Consider the following 26438-nt stretch of genomic DNA (forward strand, 5'->3'; position numbering starts at 1 on the left):
TTTTTTTTTTCTTAACATATATTGAATTATTTGTTTCAGAGGTACAGGTCTGTGATTCAACAGTCTTGCACAATTCACAGCGTTCACCATAGCACATACCCTCCCCAGTGTCTATCACCCAGCCACCCCATCCCTCCCACCCCGCCCCACTCCAGCAGCCCTCAATTTGTTTCCTGAGATTAAGAATTCCTCGTATCAGTGAGGTCATATGATACATGTCTTTCTCTGATTGACTTATTTCACTTAGCATAACACCCTCCAGTTCCATCCACGTCGTTGCAAATGGCAAGATCTCATTCCTTTTTATGGCTGCATAATATTCCATTGTATATATATGGAAATATTTTCTTTCTTGAAGTAGGATTTTACTTTGCATTCCTTATTCTACCTTATCACCCCCAATCATACTCAGTTTTTGTTTTTGACAGGATTTCTAATACTTAATAAGGTAATAATAGACTATTTTCTCTCTGCAGGTTCTTGGTGAGATTCAGGAAATTGTAAAAACAGGGCTGTGGGTAGGCGATTGCTTCATTTACACAAGTTCTGTGAACAGATTAAATTATTATGTTGGAGGAGAAATAGTCACCATTGCCCACTTGGATAGGTAACTGAGTATTGTTTTGCTTTTGTCTCAGGCATCCTAAATTTAGAATTATGCTTTTTAAACAAAACCTCTTGCTGGCTTGTAGCACTGATAGGCTTGATTTTTCAGTGTATAGTTTTAGTAGGTTGGCTATTGTTGATCAAAATTGCATCAAAGTGGAAAGATTTTGAGCAAGAGGCAGGTGTGGTGATTTGGGCCTACTCCTAAATTAGTTTCTATTTGAGCACGAGACAGGGTGGGTGGGTGGGTGGGTGTGTGTGTGTGTGTGTGTGTGTATACGAGGCAGGGTGTGTGTGTGTGCACGAGGCAGGGTGTGTGTGTGTGTGTGTGTTTACCTACTGATTTGGGCCTACTCCTAAATTAGTTTCTATTTCTGTTATAGGACAATGTATCTCCTGGGCTATATTCCTAAAGACAACAGGCTTTATCTGGGGGATAAAGAACTGAACATCGTTAGCTATTCTCTGCTGGTTTCAGTGCTGGAATACCAGACAGCTGTCATGAGAAGGGACTTCAGCATGGCTGATAAGGTTCTTCCTACCATTCCAAAAGAACAGAGGACCAGAGTTGCACACTTTCTAGAAAAGCAGGTAAGTTTTTTGGTCTGTTTTTTTATTTGTTTGCTTCTTTTCTTTTTGGGTTTTTTTTTTTTAACCAATTTAAAAGAATGTTAGTATAGATTGGAAAACTATTTCTTTATTGCCGCTTAATGGCAATGGAATTTCTCCTGTAAACTTAAGTCACTTATTAGACTCTTCCTTGTCCTTTCTTAATGCCCCAGTACCTTCTTTTTTTTTTTTTTTTTTTTAAAGATTTTATTTATTTGACAGAGAGAATGCGCGCACATAGGGAGAGGGAGGAGAGAGAGAATCCTAAGCAGACTCCACGCTTAGCCAGATCCTCATGCAGGGCTCAGTCCCACAGTCCTGAGACCATGATCTGAGCCAAAAGCAAGAGCCAGATGGCCAACTGATTGAGCCACCCAGGGGCTGCAACTCTTAGTACTTTCTTTAAATGTTTGAAGCAATTATCAGTCTCTTCTTTCTGTAGACTTCTTTTCCATTCTGTCAGTATTTTCATTTCTTTTTTTTTTTTAAGATTTTATTTATTTATTTGACAAAGAGAGACACAGCGAGAGAGGGAACACAAGCAGGGGAAGTGGGAGAGGGAGAAGCAGGCTCCCTGTGGAGCAGGGAGCCCGATGCGGGGCTCGATCCCAGGACCCTGGGATCATGACCTGAGCTGAAGGCAGAAGCTTAATGACTGAGCCACCCAGGAGCCCTTGACTTAATTTTCTTTGAGGGACTAGACTAGATGATCTCTAAGCCCAGCTTAGTGAGTAGACTATGAACAGCTAGGTCTAGACCACTGTGCCTTTCTTTTGAAATGGCTTTTATTCACTCAACTTTCCAAAATCCTTTTCTTTTTGACATTGGTTTGCTTTTGCATTTCTGATTTTACTAGTTTTACATGAGTTTGTGTAGCACCAGTTATCTCCTACTGCTTAGAAAACAGCATTGTGGGACTGAATTTTGTCTGCTGGTTTGTTCTTACCAATTAATTTAATGAATGACTCCTTAATTTTTCTGTCTTCACATACAGACTGCACATACACTGTTACATCTCTTCTCTGTTTAGGGCTTCAAGCAGCAAGCTCTTACAGTATCCACAGATCCAGAGCATCGCTTTGAACTTGCTCTTCAGCTTGGAGAACTGCACATTGCATACCAGTTAGCAGTAGAAGCAGAGGTATGTACTAAGTCATGATTTTTCATAACTGATGCAAAGATTAGAAGGTACTTCTTTGTGTTTAGTGTAAGTTCTCATATTAAAGTTTTCTGAAATGCAAATCAGTAACTCTTTGGTGAGATTATTGCCTTTGATCATTTAAAAATGCATTTTGTTAGTCTTTATGTAAATTAAATGGCTTATATATATTGGAGATATATTCTTAGTATTCTGATTTAAGAAAAAGTGGTGTTTTTTTTTAAAGATTTTTATTTGACAGAGAGAGACACAGCGAGAGAGGGAACACAAGCAGGGGGAGTGGGAGAGGGAGAAGCAGGCTCCCTGTGGAGCAGGGAGCCCGATGCGGGGCTCGATCCCAGGACCCTGGGATCATGACCTGAGGCGAAGGCAGACACTTAACGACTGAGCCACCCAGGCGCCCAGAAAAAGTGTTTTCAATAGCTTATACGAGATCTGTTTTGTAAGAGAAGATGTAAGATACTAGATATAGTAGTCTGGGAACTCTAAGAGTACAGACAGACAAAGCAGTAATTTGCCAGTATCCCAAACTAGTGAGAAAGTTGTTGGTTTTAAAGAAAGATTTTAATATTTTGACACAATTTAGTGACATTTTAATGAATTGTTATCTATTGAGGGCCCCCCAGCTGTGGTTTAAGGCTAGCATTTATTGGTAAATTCATTTCAGATGTGCTAAATAAATTTCAGCTATGTTAAGATCATCCAAATGTGTAGCATTTTGATTTCTGAGAAGCTGCAAATGACAGATAATATTGTTAAATATTTAAAGATATAAAAAGCAATTTTCTGCTCTTTCAAAAAATGGTATTAAAGTAACTGCAATCTAATTACCTTAAAACTCCAATTAGATAGTATTACTTTTAGTTTTACTGTGTAATTACAAAATCAAAATATAATGGGTTGATGATTATACACGCATCATTAAAATTGATTTGTGTTTGAATTAATTTTGTATATGTGAATAACTTCCATTTTCTCATTACACATTTTGTTCATTCCATTCTTATTTTGACTGATAGAACAACTTAATAGGCACAGCTCAGTACATGTATGAAATACCTCCCATTGTCAGCATCGTAATACTCAGGTTAACGAAGAGTGTTGATGTTGACAATTCAAATGTTTATTTCCATAGATGTTTTAACTTGGAAACTCTTTCTTAACAGTCAGAACAAAAGTGGAAACAACTCGCCGAACTTGCCATCAGTAAATGTCAGTTTGGCCTTGCCCAGGAGTGCCTGCACCATGCACAGGATTATGGGGGTCTGTTGCTCTTGGCCACTGCCTCCGGAAATGCTAGTATGGTGAACAAACTAGCAGAGGGTGCAGAGAGAGACGGCAAGAATAACGTGGCATTCATGAGCTACTTTTTACAGGGCAAGTAAGTATTTATCCTAGGTCTAAGAGAGGCGGGCATAGTAATTTAAAACACTGATTTCTGCACTGACTTTGAGGGTGGTTTAGAGAGGAAGAATGAACCTGGAAAGAGAATGGACAGAGTTCTGGCCTAGCCCCTGGCTAGTGGGGCAGTCAGAGGACAGTGCTACCTTGGTGGCATTCGCCTTCAGCAAGGGATGCTCTTTACACATTTGGTCTAAATGAGCAAAATGAGCTGTTTAGGGAGGCTTGGACTGAGAAATGTTAAACCCCTTCCTCAAAAGCCCTGCTTCTCCCTAGCTGAGCCATCTTATTTTACCACGGCAGGAAGCTATTGTGCTGCTCCCGTAGTACCCAAATGGCAGGTAGTTTTACCCAAATTGGGTAGTTCTGACCTGTCCATGACAAGAATAAAGGGGGTTGAGGATGTCAGGTAGTTCTAGAACTGAGTCCAATTGTAAAGCATAAAAATATCATATATTCTAAAAGTTTAGCAGTTAGTGCAAACCAAATCATCTCAACATTAGTTGACCATATTATGAAATAAAACAAAAGTCTTCAATAACCTTGCCCTAGTGACGTTTTTAAACCTCACACTTTATTACAGAAACTTAGTATACCCCAGTGTGTTTCTGTATGTATTTATAAATTTGTATACTTGTAGGAATAGGTCCGTAATTTAAAAGCCAAAAAATGTCCTGAAAATAGTTTCTTATAACTTATTTGATGGCAAGACCTGAAGTACTATTTTTATTAGTTGCTTTTATGCCACTCATTTTATCACATTTAGTATTCATGTGTTATTGCAGAATATTAATGTTTATGACTTTTATTTGATGCTGAGGATGTTAGGTAATGTGTAGTATATGTACTGTATTACCTTTCTAAAACCCAAAATCCTTTTTTTTCACCCAAAAAACCTGTGAATTCTAAAACACATTATCTACTTAATCAAACTTAGAAAAAAAAGAAAATTGAAATTAAGAAAACAGATACTAGGACATTTTCTGGCTGGGCATCACTGGGTTGCCAGCACAGCCCACATTGGAGACACTGACCTCGATGATCCCACTTGTGAAACTGAGTTTCTGCTCCTGTATCTCCTGAAAGCCTTTAAAACGTGCTTGTCTAAGCTGCCTTAGCTGGTCTTGAAAAGCCCCCTTAGCTGCTTCTTAGGAGTTGTTTAAAACAAGTTATCAGGAGATTGAAAATGATCACAAACCTGTCCTATCCTTCATGCTCATGGCATCCTTTGATTTTGTAAACACACTGGTGATGACAAGTAAATGGTTCAGTGACAGAAATGAGCTGCATGTGTGGAAGTTGGGGAAAGAATACTGATTTTGCAACACTAAACCTACATTTCTTTGCCTATTCTTGGTAATAGTGCCTCTCCTTTTTAATCTTTAGGCTTGATGCTTGCCTGGAACTCTTGATCAGAACTGGCCGACTGCCAGAAGCTGCCTTCCTGGCCCGGACTTACTTACCCAGTCAGGTTTCAAGGTACAGACTTCTAGTTTTAGGAACAAATGTTTCAGATAAAAACTAGAGCATGCTTACTCAGTCTCCCTTTGGTTCCATGTTCTCTACAATAGGGTGGTGAAACTCTGGAGAGAAAATCTTTCAAAAGTCAATCAGAAAGCAGCAGAATCCCTTGCCGATCCAACGGAGTATGAAAACCTTTTTCCTGGATTAAAAGAAGCCTTTGTTGTGGAAGAATGGGTGAAGGAAACACATGCTGATCTGTGGCCAGCCAAGCAATACCCACTTGTCACAGTGAGTCTCCAGGCAACCAGACCTCATTTATTGTGACTAGAGGGTAGAAGTGCATTCATACTTGGATTGAGAGCTAATATCTGGTATTTGGGTCAAGTTCATAGATGAATTATGATTTCAGAATATTTCATCATTGCTTTTATTCTGATAGCCAAACGAAGAAAGAAATGTTATGGAAGAGGCAAAAGGCTTTCAGCCCTCAAGATCTGCAGCTCAACAGGTCAGTAGAATACTGCATGAGATAATCTGGTTAAGATTTATTCATTTTAAGTACCATCTCCCACTTCCTAATCCTAAACAGCTTCCCTTGGGGGAAAATTACCTGAACAAATTCCTTCATCTTTATCTGTGTCTCCACTTGGGCTTTCAGGAACGTGATGGGAAACCTGCTTCTCCTACTCCAGTTATTGTGGCCTCCCACACAGCCAACAAAGAAGAAAAGGTACAGACATCATACCTAGATTTTCCATGGGAACCCCAGGCTCACTTCTTCCTCCCCATGAATGGTTGCAGGATGGGCAGGCCTCTGCATTTCAAGTGATGTCATCACTTTCAGAGCAGGGGCTCTGAAATGAGAAAATGCCCCTTTTGACTATTGCTTTGGTTCCCTTTGGATCATGAATCAGAGGTAACTTCAGAAGGTTATCAGAGATAACAAAGTGCTATATAACTCTTCTTTGCAGAGTTTACTTGAACTGGAAGTAGATCTGGATAATTTGGAATTAGAAGATATTGACACGACAGACATCAACCTGGATGAAGATATTTTGGATGATTGAGCGTAATGTTTCTTGAGAACCCAACTTCACAGATCATTATTATGGACAGGTATTGATTGCCACCCTGACCACAGTGCTTTGGACTCTGAGAAACTCCTTAGATTTTTATATGAAAAGGCTGTGTGTGGCCCACTGGAGTACAGTGCTTTTCTTATCTTAGGCGTGGTTTATGTGCAGCATCTAAATCACTGTTTCCTTGTTAAGTAAACCAAATGTGGGCTTTGATTTTTTTCATACTGTCAGTCATTAGACCGTATCTCATAAAATCTTTTGAATTAATGAAAATACTTGGAAGTTTCCTTTCTAAATAATTCTAAATAATGAAAATAAGCTTCTAGTTTTAGAAGGCTGAGCCAAACTACACCTCACCTAGGGATCAGCTCACATTCATTCTCTTAACCCTTTTTCTTGCTCACGTTCACCCTCCCCCAAGTTTATATACTTCGGTTTTTATGCCTCACCCTGATTTTGGAATCTGAAACCCAGGTCCTCTGATCTCGTTAAGCTGGGCTCTGTTTAAACTGTTTGGTAATACAGAAAGATACAAGTACTTTTTTTGGTCTTTGACACTGCACCTGTCTGATTAGGGACATTCATAACCAGGCACTCAAATCCCCTTGCAGCCTAGGAAAATGAGTGGAGTAACAAGGTTTTCTTTGTATTTCTGTTAGAGGCGCTGTTAAAAAAAACAATTTTATATAGGGAACTCGCATCAGTACTTTTAATTTTGACAGTCTTAAACATTCAGCTCAACATTACCAGAGAAAGCAAGTTATAATTTAGTAAAATGAAATTTATTCTAAAAAATGTTTTCAGGAAGCTGCAGAATGGCTAATCAATGTTTCTTGGTAAGCTTGTAGTGTTAATTCTATATATGCTCCCTTCTGTGCTTCTGTTTTTGCAAAGACCTGTTTAAAAAAAGAAACTCTTTTAAGCAATAGGACACACTATTTATAAAGTTTTCCATTTCTGCATTAGAAGTCTTCCAAGGTTCACGATATTTTTTTTTTCTGATTATGTATCTGACACAGTTCAAGCCACAGTAGTTCTAAACACCAGAAGAATCCTAATATGGCTGCCAGCTCTCTTAGCCTATTTCCAGAAAAAAATTAAAACCTGACAGTGCACCTCCTGCTAGATCAAAATGAAAAACATTAGGTTTCAAGATAATTTTGGAGGATGAGTCAACAAACTAATTTTTCACTTTAGAGAATATTTACAGAATATTTTCCCCAAAAGCATTTTGCTTTATCTGGCCTATCACAGAAAACCAAAATTAGTACCATAGTTTCTCTCTACTCCTTGGGGGTCATCACTGGTCATTTTTATCCTTAGAACTGCTTTGTAGCAAGCATAAAATAAAACTGGGAGAGAAGCCAGAACAACAAAACCATGTCTGTTCTGAGCATTTGAAAATACACAAAAAAAGAGAAATCTGTGTAAGCCCATGGTTCTGAGAGGTATGCACTTCCAAAATGATAATGCAACTAAGGCTGAGTAATATACAAGCACCACCTTCTCCCCTTCTGGACAGGAACGTGACCACACTCTAGGACAAGAAGGTGCACTGGGAACATGTGCTTATTACCTTGTCCCTCCACCCTGCCCTGCTGGTGACTTGATCACCTCAAAGAACAAGGGGGCTGCTGCCCTACTATCTGAACTATTTGGACTCCAGCTGCAGCTCCCCCCACCCCCATGCCATCTGTTTCTGTTACCAGATGAAGAAATATGGGACTCCAGTTCCTATTTGAAGATCACAAATTTTCTGTGTGAAATCTGTTTAGTTACCATTAGATATGACCCACTTCAGAATTCTTCCCAACTAATTATCACCATACAACAGCCAGTGTGGGAAAAGTCCCTTTACCTTAATTAAATGTAATCCCTCAGCAGCCTGCTCCTTAGCCTCCTGAGCTGACTGGCCATCCGGATGGAGGAGGTGATACAGCTGGATCAAGCTTGTGGCATCATCAACTCTAGAGTGAAAGGATTTACTGCTATCAGTGGGTTTTCTTCATTTGCTTCACAGTCCTATAAAAATGTGTGCCAACGTAAAACTAACTTACACTTCAAACTTTCCTTGGGCCAGAATTTTTTAAGCCTTTAGTTTTATATCTTCAAAGGCATTTTCAGAAAATCGGCTAATTTAAGCTTCATATCCATACTGAGGTAGGCAGGGCAGGAATCAGCACAGGCAGTGCCCCATTTATGAAAATGAATATATTCTATATGTGACTGTATTCTTTTTGGGAACGGAGCATCACTTCTCATAGAAATAACATTCTTAGTAGGTGGCTGCCAGGTTAGCCCACTTCACCAGCAGATAATAACGTAATCCAACTCAGAGGGCAGGAATATTACCTTCATCCCACATAAGCTGGAGGCTGGTGATCAGGGGACGCTCAAAGCCACCTGCCTTCAAGTTCATTAGCAGTGACATCTCCTGCTAACAGATTTTCATTAAGACTCTGAATCTGTGAATAAATGCCTCCACAAGAGGCCTCCTAGGAGTCCAAGGAAAGACTCCAGGCCACCAGTCTATTCATGGGAACCCTTAGTTAAAAATGAGCATCCTAGTGAAGTAAATCTGAAATTATGCTCCTGAGTCAGAAGGAATGTCAGGTTCTACTTCAGCAATCTAGAATTCAGTTCTTCTGGTGTGTACTTACCTTTTTAGAAACCTCTAAACAACTTTTATCAGCATAAAAACCTCCTTGGCCTTCCCCAAAACAATCAATCACTATCTTCTCACATAGTCAACACTTGCCCACCATTTGCAGCCTCAAAGCTGAAGGGGTAAATATCCTTTCTAAAATGCTTGTGCTTTTGAGGTTGTGCTCCGTATAGTGAGTCACTAGCTTCCAGCTGGGGGGTAAAGGGGTGAAGACATCCTAATTCAGTGTTTCCCCAGCTATCTCACTAATTTTCCCTGTTTTCCTATTAAACCTGGGCTGGGGGATAAAAAGTGGGGTGACAGTGGGAGTAGGTAAAGAATTTCTCAAGCCATGGTGACCTTAGAGAAATGCTCTAGGCTTATCCCAAGTCCCATCCACTCTTAAGGCCATCTTCTGGGAGAACTGAGAAACCAGGGCTGTTCATATAGTGAAATTTTTCAGGGAAAAATACTGAAACATGTTCATTACAAATGTATGTGCTTGTTCTAATCTAACAAAGTCCAATAAACTTGGCAACAAAATTCCCCAAATAAATAAAATTCCCTGTGGAGCTTTGGCATGTGGTAACTGGGCTTCTATATTTAGATTAACTGGGCTTCTATATTTAGATTCCTGTTTAGGGCTTCATTACATTCATGCTAAATGCCTGCGTCTTACTAAACAAGTTAGGTTAACACCCAGCCCATATTTGAAAATAAGAGCAAATAAATTTACATGTTCAAAAAGATTTTAAAAGAATCTCATTTAAAAACCACTGTGAACTGTGTTAAGACTGATGAATCACAGACCTGTAGCCCTGAAACAAACATTATATGTTAATAAAAAAAATTAAAAACCAACAGTGGGACTTGAGTCTGAAATAAACATGCAGAATCTCAGTTCTGCCCTGGGTTCCATTCGTGAGGACGTGCACCCTCTACTGTCTAGTCTGGGATTTGCAGCACGCTGTCCTGGTCAGAAATCCCTCAAGAATAGTTGTACTTAATGCACAGCAGGAAAAATTAAGTACTCAAAACTCCCTCCCAGTATACAAGTAAACTGCTTCGGATGTAAAACTTACATGAGGTAATGAGTATTAATATAATATCCTATATTAGTACACTTTGACAAAGAACTTTAACGTTCAGTTATACATTTCTTATTCTGTTTACAAAAATGTTACATGTCTTTATAATAGAATCATTTCAGAATGAGTCCATCTCAAAAACTTTATAAGAAAATTTATTCACAGGAGATGTCACTGCTAAATCACCTGAAAGTAGGTCCCTTTTTTGGACTATCCTCATGACCGTCACCTAGCCCCCTACTTATGTGTGATGAAGGTATAGATCTGCCCTCTGAATTGGATTACACTACACTTGCTGGTGAAGTGAGCTGGCCTGAAGACATCTACCATTAAGAATGCTGCTTCTAGGGGCGCCTGGGTGGCTCAGTCGTTGGGCGTCTGCCTTCGGCTCAGGTCATGATCCCAGGGTCCTGGGATCGAGCCCCGCATTGGGCTCCCTACTCGGCGGGAAGCCTGCTTCTCCCTCTCCCACTTCCCCTGCTTGTGTTCCATCTCTCGCTGTGTCTCTCTCTGTCAAATAAATAAAATCTTTAAAAAAAAAAAAAAAAGAATGCTGCTTCTATGAGAAATGGTGCTCTGTTTCCAAATATGGAATGTATTTCTTAGATAATACCTGTGGAACCTTCTATTTCCAAATGCCTTCGGACCTTTATGTAAATGGCTTAGATCAGATGACATGGAGGATATGCTGAATCACAGCTCCTTATAGTCTGAAGGTGGCAGTAATCACTAAACCCTCCTGTAATTCAGACTTTTGAGTCAGTCAAGGACTTTCTGTAGAAAGTTGACTTTTTTACTACAGCCACGCTGGTTTCTTTTCCTTGTCATTTTGGCATTTTTTTTTTTTTTTAAGATTTTATTTATTTATTTGAGAGAGAGAGAAAGCATGAGGTGGGGAGGGTCAGAGGGAGAAGCAGACTCCCTGCCGAGCAGGGAGCCCGATGCGGGACTCGATCCCGGGACTCCAGGATCATGACCTGAGCCGAAGGCAGTTGCTTAACCAACTGAGCCACCCAGGCGCCCCATTTTGGCATTTCTAATCCAACTGGTAGATACTCAAGAACAATTTTCTTTTCAGTTTCATCACAAGTTGTAAAGAACACTATTGTTTCAGCTAGAAACCTGGAAGCACACCAGTTAAAATACAATAGATACTCCTTGTTTCTTGCAACTTTGGAGAAAAATCTAATTTTTTTCAGTGCCTTAAAAATCTTGCAAAAGCAAGGGATATCAAAAGCAATAGTATTTTCATAAATTAAATGATGACTTTTACTGAAAAGCCCCAGTTCCCCCAGAAACCAGGCACCTGCCAGAGCTTATGTCTTTACATTTCCCATTTAATCCCCTTTGAGTGCCTGGGAAGCTCACTGATACCCAGGAACACTGGTGAGGCCCAGGATAAGTCAGTATCCCAGGTATATAATACAGATCCACAGCCACTTACTCTTTCAAAGAATCTCGCCCTATTTAAATAACACAAAAGCAAAGACTGAGAAAACTGGGTTACGCTGGAAGAACCAACCACAAATAAAAGAGGTAAGTGAAAGGTACTTATCACTGGACAATACACTGTCATCACTTACAGTGTATACACAGAAAAAGTAGCTTAAATACAGATTTGCCGTACTAGTAGTAAGAATTTCTTTTACTTATTAAGATCATACTTACAAATCTCTCTGAATCTGGTCAATCAGTAAACCATCAATCTTTTTCTTATTTACAAAATACCAAGCCATTCCACCAAAGTGTCTTGTTGAACGTAAAAGGTCATACTTTCCATGTTTATCTATGTCTTCATAGGTCTGATGATGAATCTATTCACATAAAATGCAATTTTTTTCAGGAACACGAAAATAAAAAGTGAGCATTACTGGATACACATTTACTTGCATGAGTGTTGCCCAAGAAAGGACCAGTAAACCAGGTCTATTTATACCTGCCTCTACTCTCATTAACCAATAGGTATGGTCTAGATCAATCCTGCACTTAGAAGTGTGCGGCAGCCCAGAACAAGTCTGCCACACATTTATAGCCCTATCAATTACTTTTCAGCAGCCAGCCACTACTTATGAAGCACCTATTACATATATGTAGACCACTAGAAATAATGGACCACCATTATCCTGGTCACTAGGGGATTTAAAAAAAAAAAAAAGTATTTTTTCACTCCTCCGTTTTTCCCCTATCCCATCAACTACCCCATTCCACCTTATTAACTAATGTTCCTTCAGTTCTTCCAGACCGATCCTGCAAACTGAGGACTATGATAAGGGCATTCCTGTGTTCAAAAGGCTTTCAAAGCCCTGCTGACTGAAGTCCAGATTCTTGAGCCTAGCATCTGAGGTCACCTGTGACATGGCCCCATTTACTTTCCTAGTTTAACCTTGAACACCTCCCATACATATGCATTGCATGTACAAGCAAACCAGATGACTGGCCATCTGCAAGCACACTGTGTTTCCTGCTTGTTCACACTGTTCCTTCTCCCTGCCTGAAACACCTCTTCTCATCCAACTCCACAACGTTCCGTGCCCCTCCTGCCCTGCCCTCTTCAAGAATCCTATGAAACCTTTCCTGAAAGCACTCTGTAGTCTTGTCTTAGCACCTAACATCTCAAACCTAAGGTGATAATTATCTGCACACTTACCTAGCACCCTTCCCCACAATCATTTCTGGACTGCAAGCTTTGACACAGCACACCCTGTCCTAGTTCGTATCGTCGCCTATACTATCCGCAATACTGTATGTAGAAAGCACTACATGATTACTTATTAAACTGAATTGTAAGATGCATACATTACATTTTGGCAAATTTTACTAAATGACTCTTCCTGTATGATAAACTGAAAAGAGAAGCAGCTCTGCCATCAAGTTTGGGTCCTTAACACTACCATTTACTAGCTGTGCAACCTGCCGCAAGCTACATAAACTCTCCAAGCGTAAATTCCCCCATCCTTAACTCAAAGGCTGCTGTGAGGATAAAATATCTGATGTACATCAGGTACTTAATAGATGTTCAGGTATTTCTCCTCTCTTCCCCTGTAAAAATCTTACTCATAACCATACTTAAGTCCATCTTAGAAACTATAAAATATACTCACTTTGATATATTCAGTAGAATCTGGCTCAAACTGGGCAAGGCAGAGATTGAGGACATCAACATGCCGGTCCTGGCTATACATGGTCTAAAACCACACAGAAGAGTTGGAATTCGATGAGAAAAACATGAAAGCTCAACACCTGTCCTGATGCCATGACAGATGTGCTCATCCACTTCTGTGTTCAGTAAGTGGGAGGCAGAAATAACACAGGCTTCCTAATTGTCACACCTAGATTCAAATCCCAACTAAGCCAACTGCAAGATAGAGAACAGCAGATAGAGAACAGCAGAGGAGTCACCATCAGAAACACATATGTGTGTTTATCAAAGCGGAACACCCTACAACACCAGAGCCAACTTGTTTCACGAAGAAACCATCACCACTGACTCTAGGAAACCAAAGTCACCTTACCTTAAGATTTTCTTCCTTGAAAATTATTGGTGTTAAAACTCTACGGCCTTCTTTTGGGAAATAAACTTGTATCATCCTGTCCCGTTCTTCCCAAGAGGCTTTGCGTAGCCTGCCACTTGGTTCTCTGACAACAATAAAACGCTCCTGAAATAGAAAACATAATCAAGGATGGGTTTGTGAAGACTTATTTCTAGTTCCAGTTTTCCACTAAGCACCATTATAAGAATAATTTGCAATCAAAATATAAAATGCAACTGGGAGATGCAAAATGCAGTCATATATGATTTCAATAATAATTTTAAACCTCAAATACTTGGCAAGATTTGATACTTCCTTCACTAATCACTGCTGTGCCTCTGACAATCAGAAATCTAAAATGAAAGTATTTACTAAGTGCCAACTACGGTCCTAAAGTGGGTTTAATGCATAAAATGGTTCAACTGAAAAAAGCAGGTCAGAGATTCATTTAAATCCATTTCAGAGGAAAGAAGTGCTATGAGACCTTTCAAACTGCTTCACTTCCCCATCCCAAAGTCTCACTGAAACAGACTTTACTACTTTGTGATCTACTTCTAAAGTCCCTGGGATAAAAGGAACAAACCCAGGAATGTGGAGTCTTAATTCTAGACCTCTATAATTCCCCAAACTCGCATGAGACATAAATGTGTCAGACTGTCCACCTGCCTCTGGTCTCTTCACTCTTCCAACTACCAAATTCTAGGCCAGGAGATTACTTCCCTCTGAATTCCACCTACTGTGCCATTTAACTGGCAATTTATCATGTGCAAGATTCTTGACACTGCTCAGATACTGTCAGCTGAAAAAGGGCAGGAACTGTGGCTTTAATTCTTTGCGATACCCAGTGACTTACACAGAATTCTGCACATAGCAGGTAACTGATACACATTTGATTAATGTTTAAATTAACCAGATGGTACTATCTACTTTTCAGAGGTGTAAGAGTCTCTGAATGTGTTCTGAGGATATAATTAAAACTTTCATCAGGTACTGCAAATAGAAAAAAATAACAGATGTCTAAATAACACAATTATTCCTCAAAAGGACTGTGGCAATTTGAATTCTAAGTTCCTTTCTCCCTTTCAGGTTATAAAATGCTCCCATAAACACCCTTCAAAGCATTGCAACATATAGTAAAGCACCCCAGAGCAAAAATTTTAATTAAAATGAAACTCTGTGATCCCTGTTTATCATGTCAGGTGTACAGGTGGCTGATGTACAGACATGGACATTGTTCAAATCATGTCTTCTAACCATAATCATAGATGATAAAAAGATTAATGTGGGGTGGCCCTTCTCCCAACTGTAGCGTTACATAGTATTCTGCATTCTGTGGGCTGAATTGTAAATCGCTTGTTTCACTCTTAATTGAAAAGATTCAAACACAAAACTGATATATTTTATAAGTACCAGAGTGTTCTTTTGGAACTGGCCATCAAGGGCAGAGGAGCTAGAGAACAAAAACCACAACAGAAAAGCAAGTGGTGTCTGAAAATTATCTCCGGAAACCTGTCATTCTTTCTGCAGATTCTGAAAAGTGAAAATCCTTTGGGAAGTCTGGGTTTTTTTGGCATCCTCAAGAATTTATAAGAAAGAAACCATTTTTCTCAAAATGTTTCAGCTAAGGGAGTTAGTCTAACTTGGGCAGAAAGAATCCCCTTCTCCCACTGCCTTGAAGATTTCTGCCTATTTGTGGTTTGGGGGTGGGTTTGTCTGTAAACTCCTAGTTTTGTCTTAGCACACCTGTCTCTTTCTCTGCAGTCAATCTGGAATAAAGTGTGTCCATAATCTGCAGGGAAATGGTAACAGGATGATGTGGGGCTGATCTGCATTTCTCTTCTTCCTTATGCTGGGCTGGATCTTCCAGACGGTCTCACCCCGTCACAGGAATTCTGGTTTGGAAGATTCAGATACAGCTGGGTCACAATAATGTTGACCCTCGTCCCTCAGACCCATCTCCACATATTTCAAATAAAGATCATTTTGTAATTAGACATTTACTCACCCGGTGTGGTATGCTATATGATATATCAGTAAATACGTATTTGGCTGTTTCTGTTCCTTCCAAAATCTTATCTTCAGCTAACACGTCATTTATTGGTGCTCGTTCTTCCAGAACCGGTGGCATTTTTAATCGTACTTTAGCTGCCTCAATTGCCTTTCTTGTAGCCTAATGAAATAAAATATTTCTTAAGGAAAGCCGCAAGGTTGCAAGCCAGAAGGATCATCTGACAAAAGCAGAAAAAATGCCAAGAACTACAAAGAGAAGAAGCTCTAGCCCTGAATCAGTGAGTGAAAAGGCTCCTGGGCCCTGGCCTTTGCCAACTCTGTGGTGTGGCTGAGAGCACCACCTACAGGCTCAACTACTCTCACCGCAGCAAACGAATGCTCTGAGACCAAGCCAGGCCACAAAAGCTGCTTGAAATAGAATAAAGGATTTCATTTATTGTGTGTGTACTACGCACCATATATTGTTCAAATACTCTGTATTTGGCTCATTTGATGCCCACAACGACCATAGGAGCTAGGTGACACGGCTATTTCATGGAAGAGAAAATAGAGGCACACACACATGAAGTAAACTGCTAAGAATCTGCAGCACCGGACTTTGAACTCTGGCAACTCAACTCCAGAGCCCATGCTCTTAACCACTGACCACACTGCTCCATGCCATACTGTTAACAGTGATTACCTCTGAGAAGTGAAAATGGTACTTTTACTCCTCATGTGATATACGATTGGATATCTGAATGTTTTGCTATGACTGTAACTTATTTGAATTAGAAAAAGGAGCAATAATGCTTTACATACTCATACATCAGAGCATCTTCCACAAAGCACTCATACCCATGACTCCAGGAGGACCCTGGTGCCTAGAGTAGTCTGTGGTTCAGCAGGATCTCATAATCCCACCAAAGCACCATCCTCAAAGCAGCTCACAGCAGAGGTTTCTCCAGAAGGAAACTGAACCAGGCAGGACAAACGACAGATACTCAGGCAGGTTTGGGAGCAGAGGAGGTTGCGTGGACATGTAGGCCTGACCCACATGCCCCAGTCTGCCTAAATTCAGCCATGTTCCCTGCTTCTCTCTGCCTGCCTGCTCCCATTTCTTTTCTCAGTCTGTGCTTGGAACTCCCCATCATGAGTGCCTATGGAAGAGCAGCTATGGGGTATCTGGAGGGACCTCTAGTAATCCTGTTTAACCTCTTAAAGAAAGGTATTCTACCAGTATTTCTGCATTCACGTACCTCCTCCAACTGTGCCTGGGTCATTAGCTTATAGGTTGGTGGCTTCAGTTGTTGTATAGATGGCTTAAAAATCTTCTGCAAATTCAAGCCTGTCATCTTGATGAGTATGTTTTGGACTTCCTCATCCATAAATGTAGGTTTCTTGTTCTCTGAGCTACCAGATTCTGCTAAAATGGATTTTAGTAAAAATAAGATGGTAAAAATGACAAGCCAACAAGACCTCTAAACAGACAAGTTAACAATAGGAATGATTAACAAAATGTCTACCTCAATATGCATAATGTTAATACCTATGAAATCCTTCCATTCATTCCTTGATAAAATTTACTGAGCATTTACAATGATGAGAATATTGCCAAAAAGGCACTCAAAATCTAGTGGAGGAAGAAACATAAAAAAGTAATTAAGGGGCACCTGGGTGGCTCAGTCAGTTAAATGTCTGCCTTCAGCTAGGTCATGATCTCAGGGTCCTGGGATTGAGCCCCACATCCGGCTCCCTGCTCAGTGGGGAGCCTGCTTCTCTCTCTCGCTCGCTCTCTCTGTCCTTCTCCTTGCTTGTTCTTTCCCTCCCTCTCAAATAAATAAATAAAATCTTAATAACAAAATAAGAAAGTAATTAAGGGGCACCTGGGTGGCTCAGTTGGTTAAGCGTCCAACTCTTGGTTTCGGCTCAGGTGGCAATCTCAGGGTTGTGAGATCAAACCCTGCATCGGGCTCCACGCAGAGTCTGCTTGAGACTCTCTCCCTCTGCCTCTCCTGCTCTTGCTCTAATTTTTTTTTAAAAAGTAATTAATGTGGGGCATCTGGCTGGCTCAGTCAGTAGAGCACATGACTCCTGATCTCGAGGTTGTTAAGTCTGAGCCCCATGTTGGGTGTGGAGATTACTTAAAAATAAAATCTTAAAAATAAATAAATAAGGGGTGCCTGGGTGGTTCAGTCAGTTAAGCGTCTGACTCTATTTTGGCTCAGGTCATGATCTCATGGGTCATGGGCTCCAGCCCTGCCCCCCCCACGGGGTTCTGATTTTGGCGGGGAGCCTGCTTGAGGACTGTCTCCCTCTGCCCCTCACCCTACTCGCATGTGCACACATGCATGCGCATACACTCTCTCTCTCTCTCTCAAATAAATAAATCTTTAAAATAACTAATGTAATAGTATTAATAATAATAATAATTTACAGAGCTGTCTCCTAGATGCCAGGCATTACATACATTTTCAGGAATGTTTACAACAACCCACAAAATAGATATTGATATCTCAATTTTATAAATGAGGATACTGGAGCCTGCCTAAAGACCAACTAGCTGTTAAGTGACAGAGTCAGGATTTAAACCAAAGTTTGTTTCTAGAGACTAGATTAACTAGTCTACCCGGGTGCTCCCCAGTGCAAGTGCTATACACATACTCTTGGAGCAGAGAAGGCCAAGGCAGCAGGGTCAAGAAGGCTTCCCATGGGGCCTGAACAGGACAGAGAAAAAAAGGAAGGAAATTCCAGGCTAAGGGGGCTGCAACTAGGAAACACAGGCTTGGATCATGACGTGAGACTGAAAAGGCCATGCGGTGTCATGGAAGAGCCTTGGACAGGTGAGGACACCCAGATATCACCTCTGCCTTACATAGTTTGCCCATGCCTTTGCTTAACTTCCTCTATTTCCATTTCCATTAGGAAAAGAAGGAGAGGGAAAAAAGCACCATTCCTTCCCAGCCACCTCTTCCTCTGCTAGTCTTATAAATGCTGGTGGCCCTAAAAATTCTGAACTATAGCCTTCTCTTCAGAACACATCAACTTTCTCCTGTCTCAAACCTTTCTTTTCCTATGGTTCCTTACCTTAGTAGCATGCAACAGGTCATGTGGGCCAGAAATCTTAGTCATTCCTGACTTCCTTTACCCTCCACATCTAGCCAACAGCAGTTGTTACAGTAACAGCAATGATAACATTCGTTAGAGATTTACTATATGCCAGTACTTACTGAGCTAAGTACCTTACATATTTAGCACATTTAATCCTTACAACAACCACAGAAATACAATTATCCCCATTTTACAAAGAAAGGACACTAACACACAACATACTCTCTATTATACCTCATAAATCTCTCTTTAGTCCTCCATTTCCCATTGCCACTACTCTGATCAAGGCCATCCTCATCTCTTCCCTTAACCTCCTAACCAGTCTCCCTGACTCTATTCTGATGCCACTATAGACCATTCTCCATAGAACAACCAGAGTAATCTCTTAAAAATGTAGTCAAAACAAAAGATTAACAAAACTAAGAGATGGTTCTTTGAAAAGATAACAAAATTGACAAACCTTTGGCTAGACTAAGCAAGGAAAAGAGAAGACCCAAATGAACAAAATTATAAATGAAAAAGGAGACATTACAACTCACACTACAGAAATACAAAGGATTCTAGGAGGCTAATATGAATAAGTATGTGGCAACAAGCTGGATATCCTATAAGAAATGGGAAAATTCTTTAAAACATGCAACTACCAAGACTCAGGAAGAAACCGAAAATCTGAACACACCAATTACTACTAAGGAGATTCAACCAGCAATAATAAATCTCCCAACAAAGAAAAGCCCAGCTGCAGATGGCTTCACAGGTGAATTTTACCAAATAATCCTTCTTAAACTCCTCCAAAAAACTGAACAGGAGGGAACACTCCCAAACTCATTTTACTAGACCAGTATTTTCTGATACCAAAGCCAGACTCTACAACCATACCGCCCTGAATGCACCCAATCTAGTCCCTTACCAAAGCTAGAAAAGGACACTACCAGAAAACTACAGGCCAATATCCCTGATAATTATAGATGTAAAAATTTTCAGTAAAATACTTGCAAAGTAAATTCAGCAGCACATTAGAAAGATCATTTACCATGATCAAGTGGAATTTATCCCTGGGATGCAAGGATAGTTTGACATACACAAATCAATGTGATACATCACAATTAACAAACTGAGAGAAAAAGATCATATAATCATTTCAATAGATGCAGAAGCAGCATTTGACAAACTTCAACATCAGTTCATGATAAAAGCTCTTAACAAATTACGTATGGAAGGAACACACCTCAACATAATATATGCAAAACCCACAACTACCATAAAAGACTAAAAGACTTTTCTCTAAGTTCAGGACTACGACAAGGTTGTCCCCTATTCAACATAATGCTGCAAGTCCTAGCCAATCAATTAGGCAAGAAAAAGAAGTAAAAGTAAACCAGAATTGGAAAGGAATAAGTAAACTTGTCTCTGATTAGTTGCAGACCATAGGATTTTGTATGTAGAAAATCCTAAAAACACCATCAAAAAACTATTAGATCTAATCGACAAATTTAGTAAGGTTGCAGGATACAAAATTAACATTTAAAAATTGGTAGCATTTCTATACTAACAAATTATGTGAAAAAGAAAGCAATCCTGGGAATTTAGCTGGATAGGGATCAAACCATTCTGAACACCTACGAACTCAACAGGAGATCGAAGAAAAGAATAGCAACAACTCTCTGAACAGAAAAGCGACCACTTTCTGGAAGGTAGGACATGTGGAGAAGTGAATCCAAGGCAATATTCGGGAAGATAGACAGTGGGTGAGGGGGCCTCCATCAGCCACTTCTGGCAAGTGATAGAGCAGCAGAGCACAAAATCGGGACTTGCAGAAGTCTGCTCCACTGAGGGACATGGCTCCAGTGGCTAAGCAGGGAGTGGAACCCTTGCTGGGACAGTGTGGTCTCAGGACCCTCGGGGTCACAGAAAAACAGGGGTGCCTGAGCGCGGCAGAGCTCCCAGGTATCGGAGTGGGGAAGCCGGCTGCAGAGACGGAGCCAAGGAGTGGGCTCTCAGCCCGGGGTTGCCATAAACCGTTATCCACGGCACAGTCGGGCCACTGCTCCTCCAGCAGGGACCCAACAAGCGGCAGATCCGGGGAGACTCCCCTTCCTTCCCCGGGAGGAGTGGCGCAGGAGCGCACCGCAGGGATCTGCTGGGACTGGAGACTCCATACGGGGTCGGGTGTCAGAGATAGAAACACTCGGTCACAGGCCAGGTGAGCACAGAGCGCGGCCGGAGACCGGAGAGATGGGAGTGATTGATTTTCTCTGGGGGCTCACTGAGGAGTGGGGCCCCAAGTTCTCGGCTCCTCTGGGGCAGAGATTGGGAGGCCGCCATTTTCACTCTCGGCCTCCAAAGCTGTACCAAAAGCTTGCAGGGAACAAAAGCTCCCAAAAGCAAACCAGAGCAGATGACTTAGCCCGGATGGCAAGGGTGGGGCAATTCCGCCTCCGGCAAAGACATTTGGGAACCACGGCAACAGGCCCCTCCCCCAGAAGATCAGCGAGAACCGCCAGCCAAGACCAAGTTTACTGATCAATCAGAATGGCAGAACTCCAGAGCTAGGGGAATACTGCACATAGAATCAATGGCTTTTTTCCCATGATTCTTTAGTCTTTCAAAGTTAATTTTTTTTAACTGTTGTTTTTTTTAATTTTTCTTTTTCCCTTTTTCAACCAAGATCTTATCAATCCCTTTTTAAAAAAATTTTTATTTTTCATTTTTAGAGTCATATTCTATCCCTTCATAGTAGTTACCCTTATTTTTGTTACATATATATAAGTTGTTCTAGCTTTAAAATTTTGAGATACTTTCTTCTAACAGATCAAAATATACCCTAAGTCTCTAGTGTATGGCTTTGTTCTAGTCTCCTGCCTGATCACATTCTCTTCTTTTTAAAAAATGCTCTTCTTTTTCCAACCAACTTCTTATCAATTCCTTTTATAAAATCTTTTAAAATTTTTACCTTTACAGTCATGTTCCATCCCTTCATCGTATTAACCCTTATTTTTGTACATATATAAGTTTTTCTTTCTTTAAAATTTTGAGAGGCACTTTCTTCCAACAGACCAAAAATCTAGTGTGTGGCACTGATCTATGCACCAGCCTGATCATATTTGATCATATTCTGTTTTTTGTTTTGTTTTGTTTCTGTTTGTTTTTATCTTTTTCTTTTTCTTTTTTTCTTTCTTTCCCTTTCTTTTCCCCCAGTTTCAGCTTTTTTCTGACTTGTTTAGTGTATATTTTCTGGGGATGTGTTACTTGCTAGCATTTTGTTCTCTCATTCATCTCTTCTCCTCTGGACAAAATGACAAGATGGAAAAAACCACCTCAACAAAAAGAACAAGAGGCAGTACCGACTGCCAGGGACCTAATCGATACGGACATTAGTAAGATGTCAGAACTGGAGTTCAGAATGATGATTTTAAAGATACTAGCTGGGCTTGAAAAAAGCATGGAAGTTATTAGAGAAACCCTTTCTGGAGAAATAAAAGAACTAAAATCTAACCAAGTCGAAATCAAAAAGGCTATTAATGAGGGGCAATAAAAAATGGAGGCTCTAACTGTTGGGATAAATGAGGTAGAAGAGAGAATTAGTGATACAGAAGTGTATCAAATGATAGGAAATAAAGAAGCTGAGAAAAAGAGAGAGAAACAACTACTGGATCACGAGGGCAGAATTCGAGAGATAAGCGATACCGTAAGATGAAACAACATTAGAATAATTGGGATCCCAGAAGAAGAAGAAAGAGAGAGAAGGGCAGAAGGTATAATGGAGCAAATTATAGCAGAGAACTTCCCTAATTTGGGGAAGGAAACAGGCATCAAAATCCAGGAGGCACAGAGAACCCCTCTCAAAATCAATAAAAATAGGTCAACACCCCGACACCTAATAGTAAAACTTATGAGTCTCAGAGACAAAGAGAAAATCCTGAAAACAGCTCAGGAGAAGAGATATGTAACCTACAATGGCAGAAACATTAGACTGGCAACAGACCTATCCACAGAGACCTGGCAGACCGGAAAGGACTGGCATGATATATTCACAGCACTAAATGAGAAAAATATGCAGCCAAGAATACTCTATCCAGCTAGGCTGTCATTGAAAATAGAAGGAGAGATAAAAAGCTTCCAACAAACAAAAACTAAAGGAATTTGCAAACACGAAACCAGCCCTACAAGAAATATTGAAAGGGGTCCTCTAAGCAAAGAGCCTAAAAGCAACATAGACCAGAAAGGAACACAGACAATAAACAGTAACATTCACCTTACAGGCAAATTTACAATGGCACTAAATTCCCATCTTTCAATAGTTACCCTGAATGTAAATGGGATAAATGCCCCAATCAAAAGACACAGGCTATCAGACTGGGTAAAAAAACAAGATCCATCGACATGCTGTCTGCAAGAGACTCATTTTAGACCCAAAGACACCCCCAGCTTGAAAGTGAGGGCATGGAAAACCATTTATCATGCTAAAGGACACCAAAGAAAGCTGGGGTGGCAATCCTTATATCAGACAAATTAGATTTTAAACCAAGACTGTAATAAGAGATGAGGAAGAACACTATATCCTACTTAAAGGGTCTATCTGACAAGAAGATCTAACAATTTTAAGTATCTATGCCCCTAACATGGGAGAAGCCAGTTATATAAGCCAATTAATAACAAAAGCAAAGAAACACATCAACAACAATACAATAATAATGGGGGACTTTAACACCGCCCTCATTGAAATGGACAGATCATCTAAGCAAAAGATCAACAAGGAAATAAAGACTTTATTTGACAGAGAGAGAGACAGCGAGAGAGGGAACACAAGCAGGGGGAGTGGGAGAGGGAGAAGCAGGCTTCCCGCCGAGCGGGGACCCCGATGCAGGGCTCGATCCCAGGACCCCGGGATCGTGACCTGAGCCGAAGGCAGATGCTTAATGAAGGCGCCCAGGTGCCCCGGAAATAAAGACTTTAAATGACACACTGGACAAAATGGACTTCATAGATATATTCAGAACATTCCATCCCAACGCAATAGAATACACATTCTTCTCTAGTGCCCATGGAACATTCTCCAGAATAGATCACATCCTAGGTCACAAATCAGGTCTCAACCGGTACCAAAAGACTGGGATCATTCCCTGCATATTTTTGGACCACAATGCTTTGAAACTAGAACTCAGTCACAAGACGAAAGTCGGAAAAAACTCAAATACATGGAGGCTAAAGAACATCCTACTAAAGAATGAATGGGTCAACCAGGAAATTGAAGAAGAATTAAAAAAATTCATGGAAACAAATGAAAATGAAAACACAACTATTCAAAATCTTTGGGATACAGCAGAGGCAGTACTAAGAGGAAAGTATATAGCAATAGAAGCCTTTCTCAAGAAACAAGAAAGGTCTCAATTACACAACCTAACTACACCTAAAGGAGCTGGAGAAAGAACAGCAAATAAGGCCTAGACCCAGCAGAAGCAGAGAAATAGTAAAGATCAGAGCAGAAATCAATGAAATAGAAACCAAAAGAACAGTAGAACAGATCAACGAAACTAGGAGCTGGTTCTTTGAAAGAATTAACAAGGTTGATAAACCCCTGGCCAGACTTATCAAAAAGAAAAGAGAAATGACCCAAATCAACAAAATCATGAATGAAAGAGGAGAGATCACAACCAACACCAAAGAAATATAAACAATTATAAGAACATATTATGAGCAACTCTATGCCAGCAAATTAGATAACCTGGAAGAAATGGATGCACTCCTAGAGATGTATCAACTACCAAAACTGAACCAGGAAGAAAAGAGAAAACCTGAACAGACCTATAACCAGTAAGGAAATTAAAGCAGTAATCAGAAATCTCCCAACACACAAGAGCCCAGGGCCAGATGGCTTCCCAGAATTCTACCCAACATTTAAAGAAGAATTAATACCTATTCTTCTGAAACTGTTCTAAAAATATTAATTTTGCACTCGTTTTATGAGGCCACCATTACCTTGATCCCAAAACCAAAGACCCCATCAAAAAGGAGAATTACAGACCAATATCCTTGATGAACACGGATGCAAAAATTCTCACCAAAATACTAGCCAATAAGATGCAACAGTACATTAAAAGGATTATTCACCACGACCAAGTGGAATTTATCCCTGGGCTGCAAGGTTGGTTCAACATCCGTAAATCTATCAACATGATACAATACCTTAATAAAAGAATAAGAACCATAGGATCCTCTCAACAGATGCAGAAAAAGCATTTGACAAAGTACAGCATCCTTTCTTGATCAAAACTCTTCCGAGTATAGGGATAGAGGGTACATACCTCAATATCATAAAAGCCATCTACGAAAAACCCACAGCAAATATCATTCTCAATGGGGAAAAACTGAGAGCTTTTCCCCTAAGGTCAGGAACACGGCAGGGATGCCCACTATCACCACTGCTGTTCAACATAGTACTAGAAGTCCTAGCCACAGCAATCAGACAACAAAAAGAAATAAAAGGCATCCAAATCGGCAAAGAAGAAGTCAAACTCTCACTCTTTGCAAATGATATGATACAGTATGTGGAAAACCCAAGACTCCACCCCAAAACTGCTAGAACTCATACGGGAATTCAGTAAAGTGGCAGGATATAAAATCAATGCACAGAAATAAGTGGCATTCCTATACACCAACAACAAGACAGAAGAAAGAGAAAGTAAGGAGTCGATCCCATTTACAATTGCACCCAAAACCGTAAGATACCTAGGAATAAATCTAACCAAAGAGGCAAAGAATTTGTACTCAGAAAACTATAAAATACTCATGAAAGAAATTTAGGAAGACACAAAAAAATGGAAAAACATTCTATGCTCATGGATTGGAAGAACAAATACTGTGACGATGTCAGTGCTACCTAGGGCAATCTACACATTCAATGCAATCCCCATCAAAATACCATCCACTTTTTTCAAAGAAATGGAACAGATAATCCTAAAATTTGTATGGAACCAGAAAAGACCCCAAATAGCCAGAGGAATGTTGAAAAAGAAAAGCAAAGCTGGCGGCATCACAATTCCGGACTTCAAGCTTTATTACAAAGCTGTAATCATCAAGACAGTATAATACTGGCACAAAAACAGACACATAGATCAATGGAACAGAATAGAGAGCCCAGAAATGGACCCTCAACTCTATGGTCAACTCATCTTCAACAAAGCAGGAAAGAATGTCCAATGCAAAAAGGACAGTCTCTTCAACAAACGGTGTCGGGAAAATTGGACAGTCACATGCAGAAGAATGAAACTGGACCATTTCTTTACACCACAGACAAAAATAGACTCAAAATGGTTGAAAGACCTCAATGTGAGACAGGAGTCCATCAAAATCCTAAAGGAGAACACAGGCAGCAACCTCTTCGACCTCAGCCGCAGCAACTTCTTCCTAGAAACATCGCCAAAGGCAAGGGAAGCAAGGGCAAAAATGAACTATTGGGACTTCATCAAGATAAAAAGCTTTTGCACAGCAAAAGAAACAGTTAACAAAACCAAAAGACAACTGACAGAATGGGAGAAGATATTTGCAAATGACATATCAGATAAAGGGCTAGCATCCAAAATCTATTAAAGAATTTCTTAAACTCAGCACTCAAAGAACAAATGATCCAATCAAGAAATGGGCAGAAGACATGAACAGACATTTGTCCAAAGAAGACATCCAAATGGCCAACAGACACATGAAAAAGTGCTCAATATCACTCGGCATCAGAGAAATCCAAATCAAAACCACAATGTG

The 26438-nt window shown here is 40.2% G+C and overlaps 2 protein-coding genes across 4 annotated transcripts in view; one reads left to right on the plus strand and one right to left on the minus strand.

The window, feature by feature from the left end:
- COPB2 (COPI coat complex subunit beta 2) overlaps nt 1-6593 on the plus strand; it is a 29959-nt gene extending 23366 nt beyond the window's left edge. For both annotated transcript variants that reach the window (XM_045903670.3, XM_064587164.1), the window contains 9 exons: nt 477-607; nt 990-1197; nt 2246-2356; nt 3541-3755; nt 5162-5254; nt 5347-5527; nt 5679-5747; nt 5898-5969; nt 6211-6593. In XM_045903670.3, the coding sequence (XP_045759626.1) occupies nt 477-607; nt 990-1197; nt 2246-2356; nt 3541-3755; nt 5162-5254; nt 5347-5527; nt 5679-5747; nt 5898-5969; nt 6211-6306 (1176 nt within the window). In that variant the 3' untranslated portion in view covers nt 6307-6593. The remainder of the gene's footprint in view (nt 1-476; nt 608-989; nt 1198-2245; nt 2357-3540; nt 3756-5161; nt 5255-5346; nt 5528-5678; nt 5748-5897; nt 5970-6210) is intronic.
- Nucleotides 6594-7013: 420 nt separating this feature from the next.
- MRPS22 (mitochondrial ribosomal protein S22) overlaps nt 7014-26438 on the minus strand; it is a 28089-nt gene continuing 8664 nt past the window's right edge. The window contains exons 2-8 of one of the 2 annotated variants that reach the window (XM_045903672.3): nt 16829-16992; nt 15586-15750; nt 13563-13706; nt 13152-13235; nt 11719-11864; nt 8177-8285; nt 7014-7214 (exon numbers count right to left, since the gene is read on the minus strand). In XM_045903672.3, the coding sequence (XP_045759628.2) occupies nt 7119-7214; nt 8177-8285; nt 11719-11864; nt 13152-13235; nt 13563-13706; nt 15586-15750; nt 16829-16992 (908 nt within the window). In that variant the 3' untranslated portion in view covers nt 7014-7118. Of the gene's footprint in view, nt 7215-8176; nt 8286-11718; nt 11865-13151; nt 13236-13562; nt 13707-15585; nt 15751-16828; nt 16996-26438 lie in introns of both variants that reach the window. The other variant, XM_045903671.3, reaches the window with a different exon arrangement.

The sequence above is a fragment of the Mirounga angustirostris genome, unplaced genomic scaffold, assembly GCF_029215605.1.
Source record: "Mirounga angustirostris isolate CCGP_5_RB_7025 unplaced genomic scaffold, mMirAng1.0.hap1 SCAF_1, whole genome shotgun sequence".
Taxonomy (NCBI): domain Eukaryota; kingdom Metazoa; phylum Chordata; class Mammalia; order Carnivora; family Phocidae; genus Mirounga; species Mirounga angustirostris.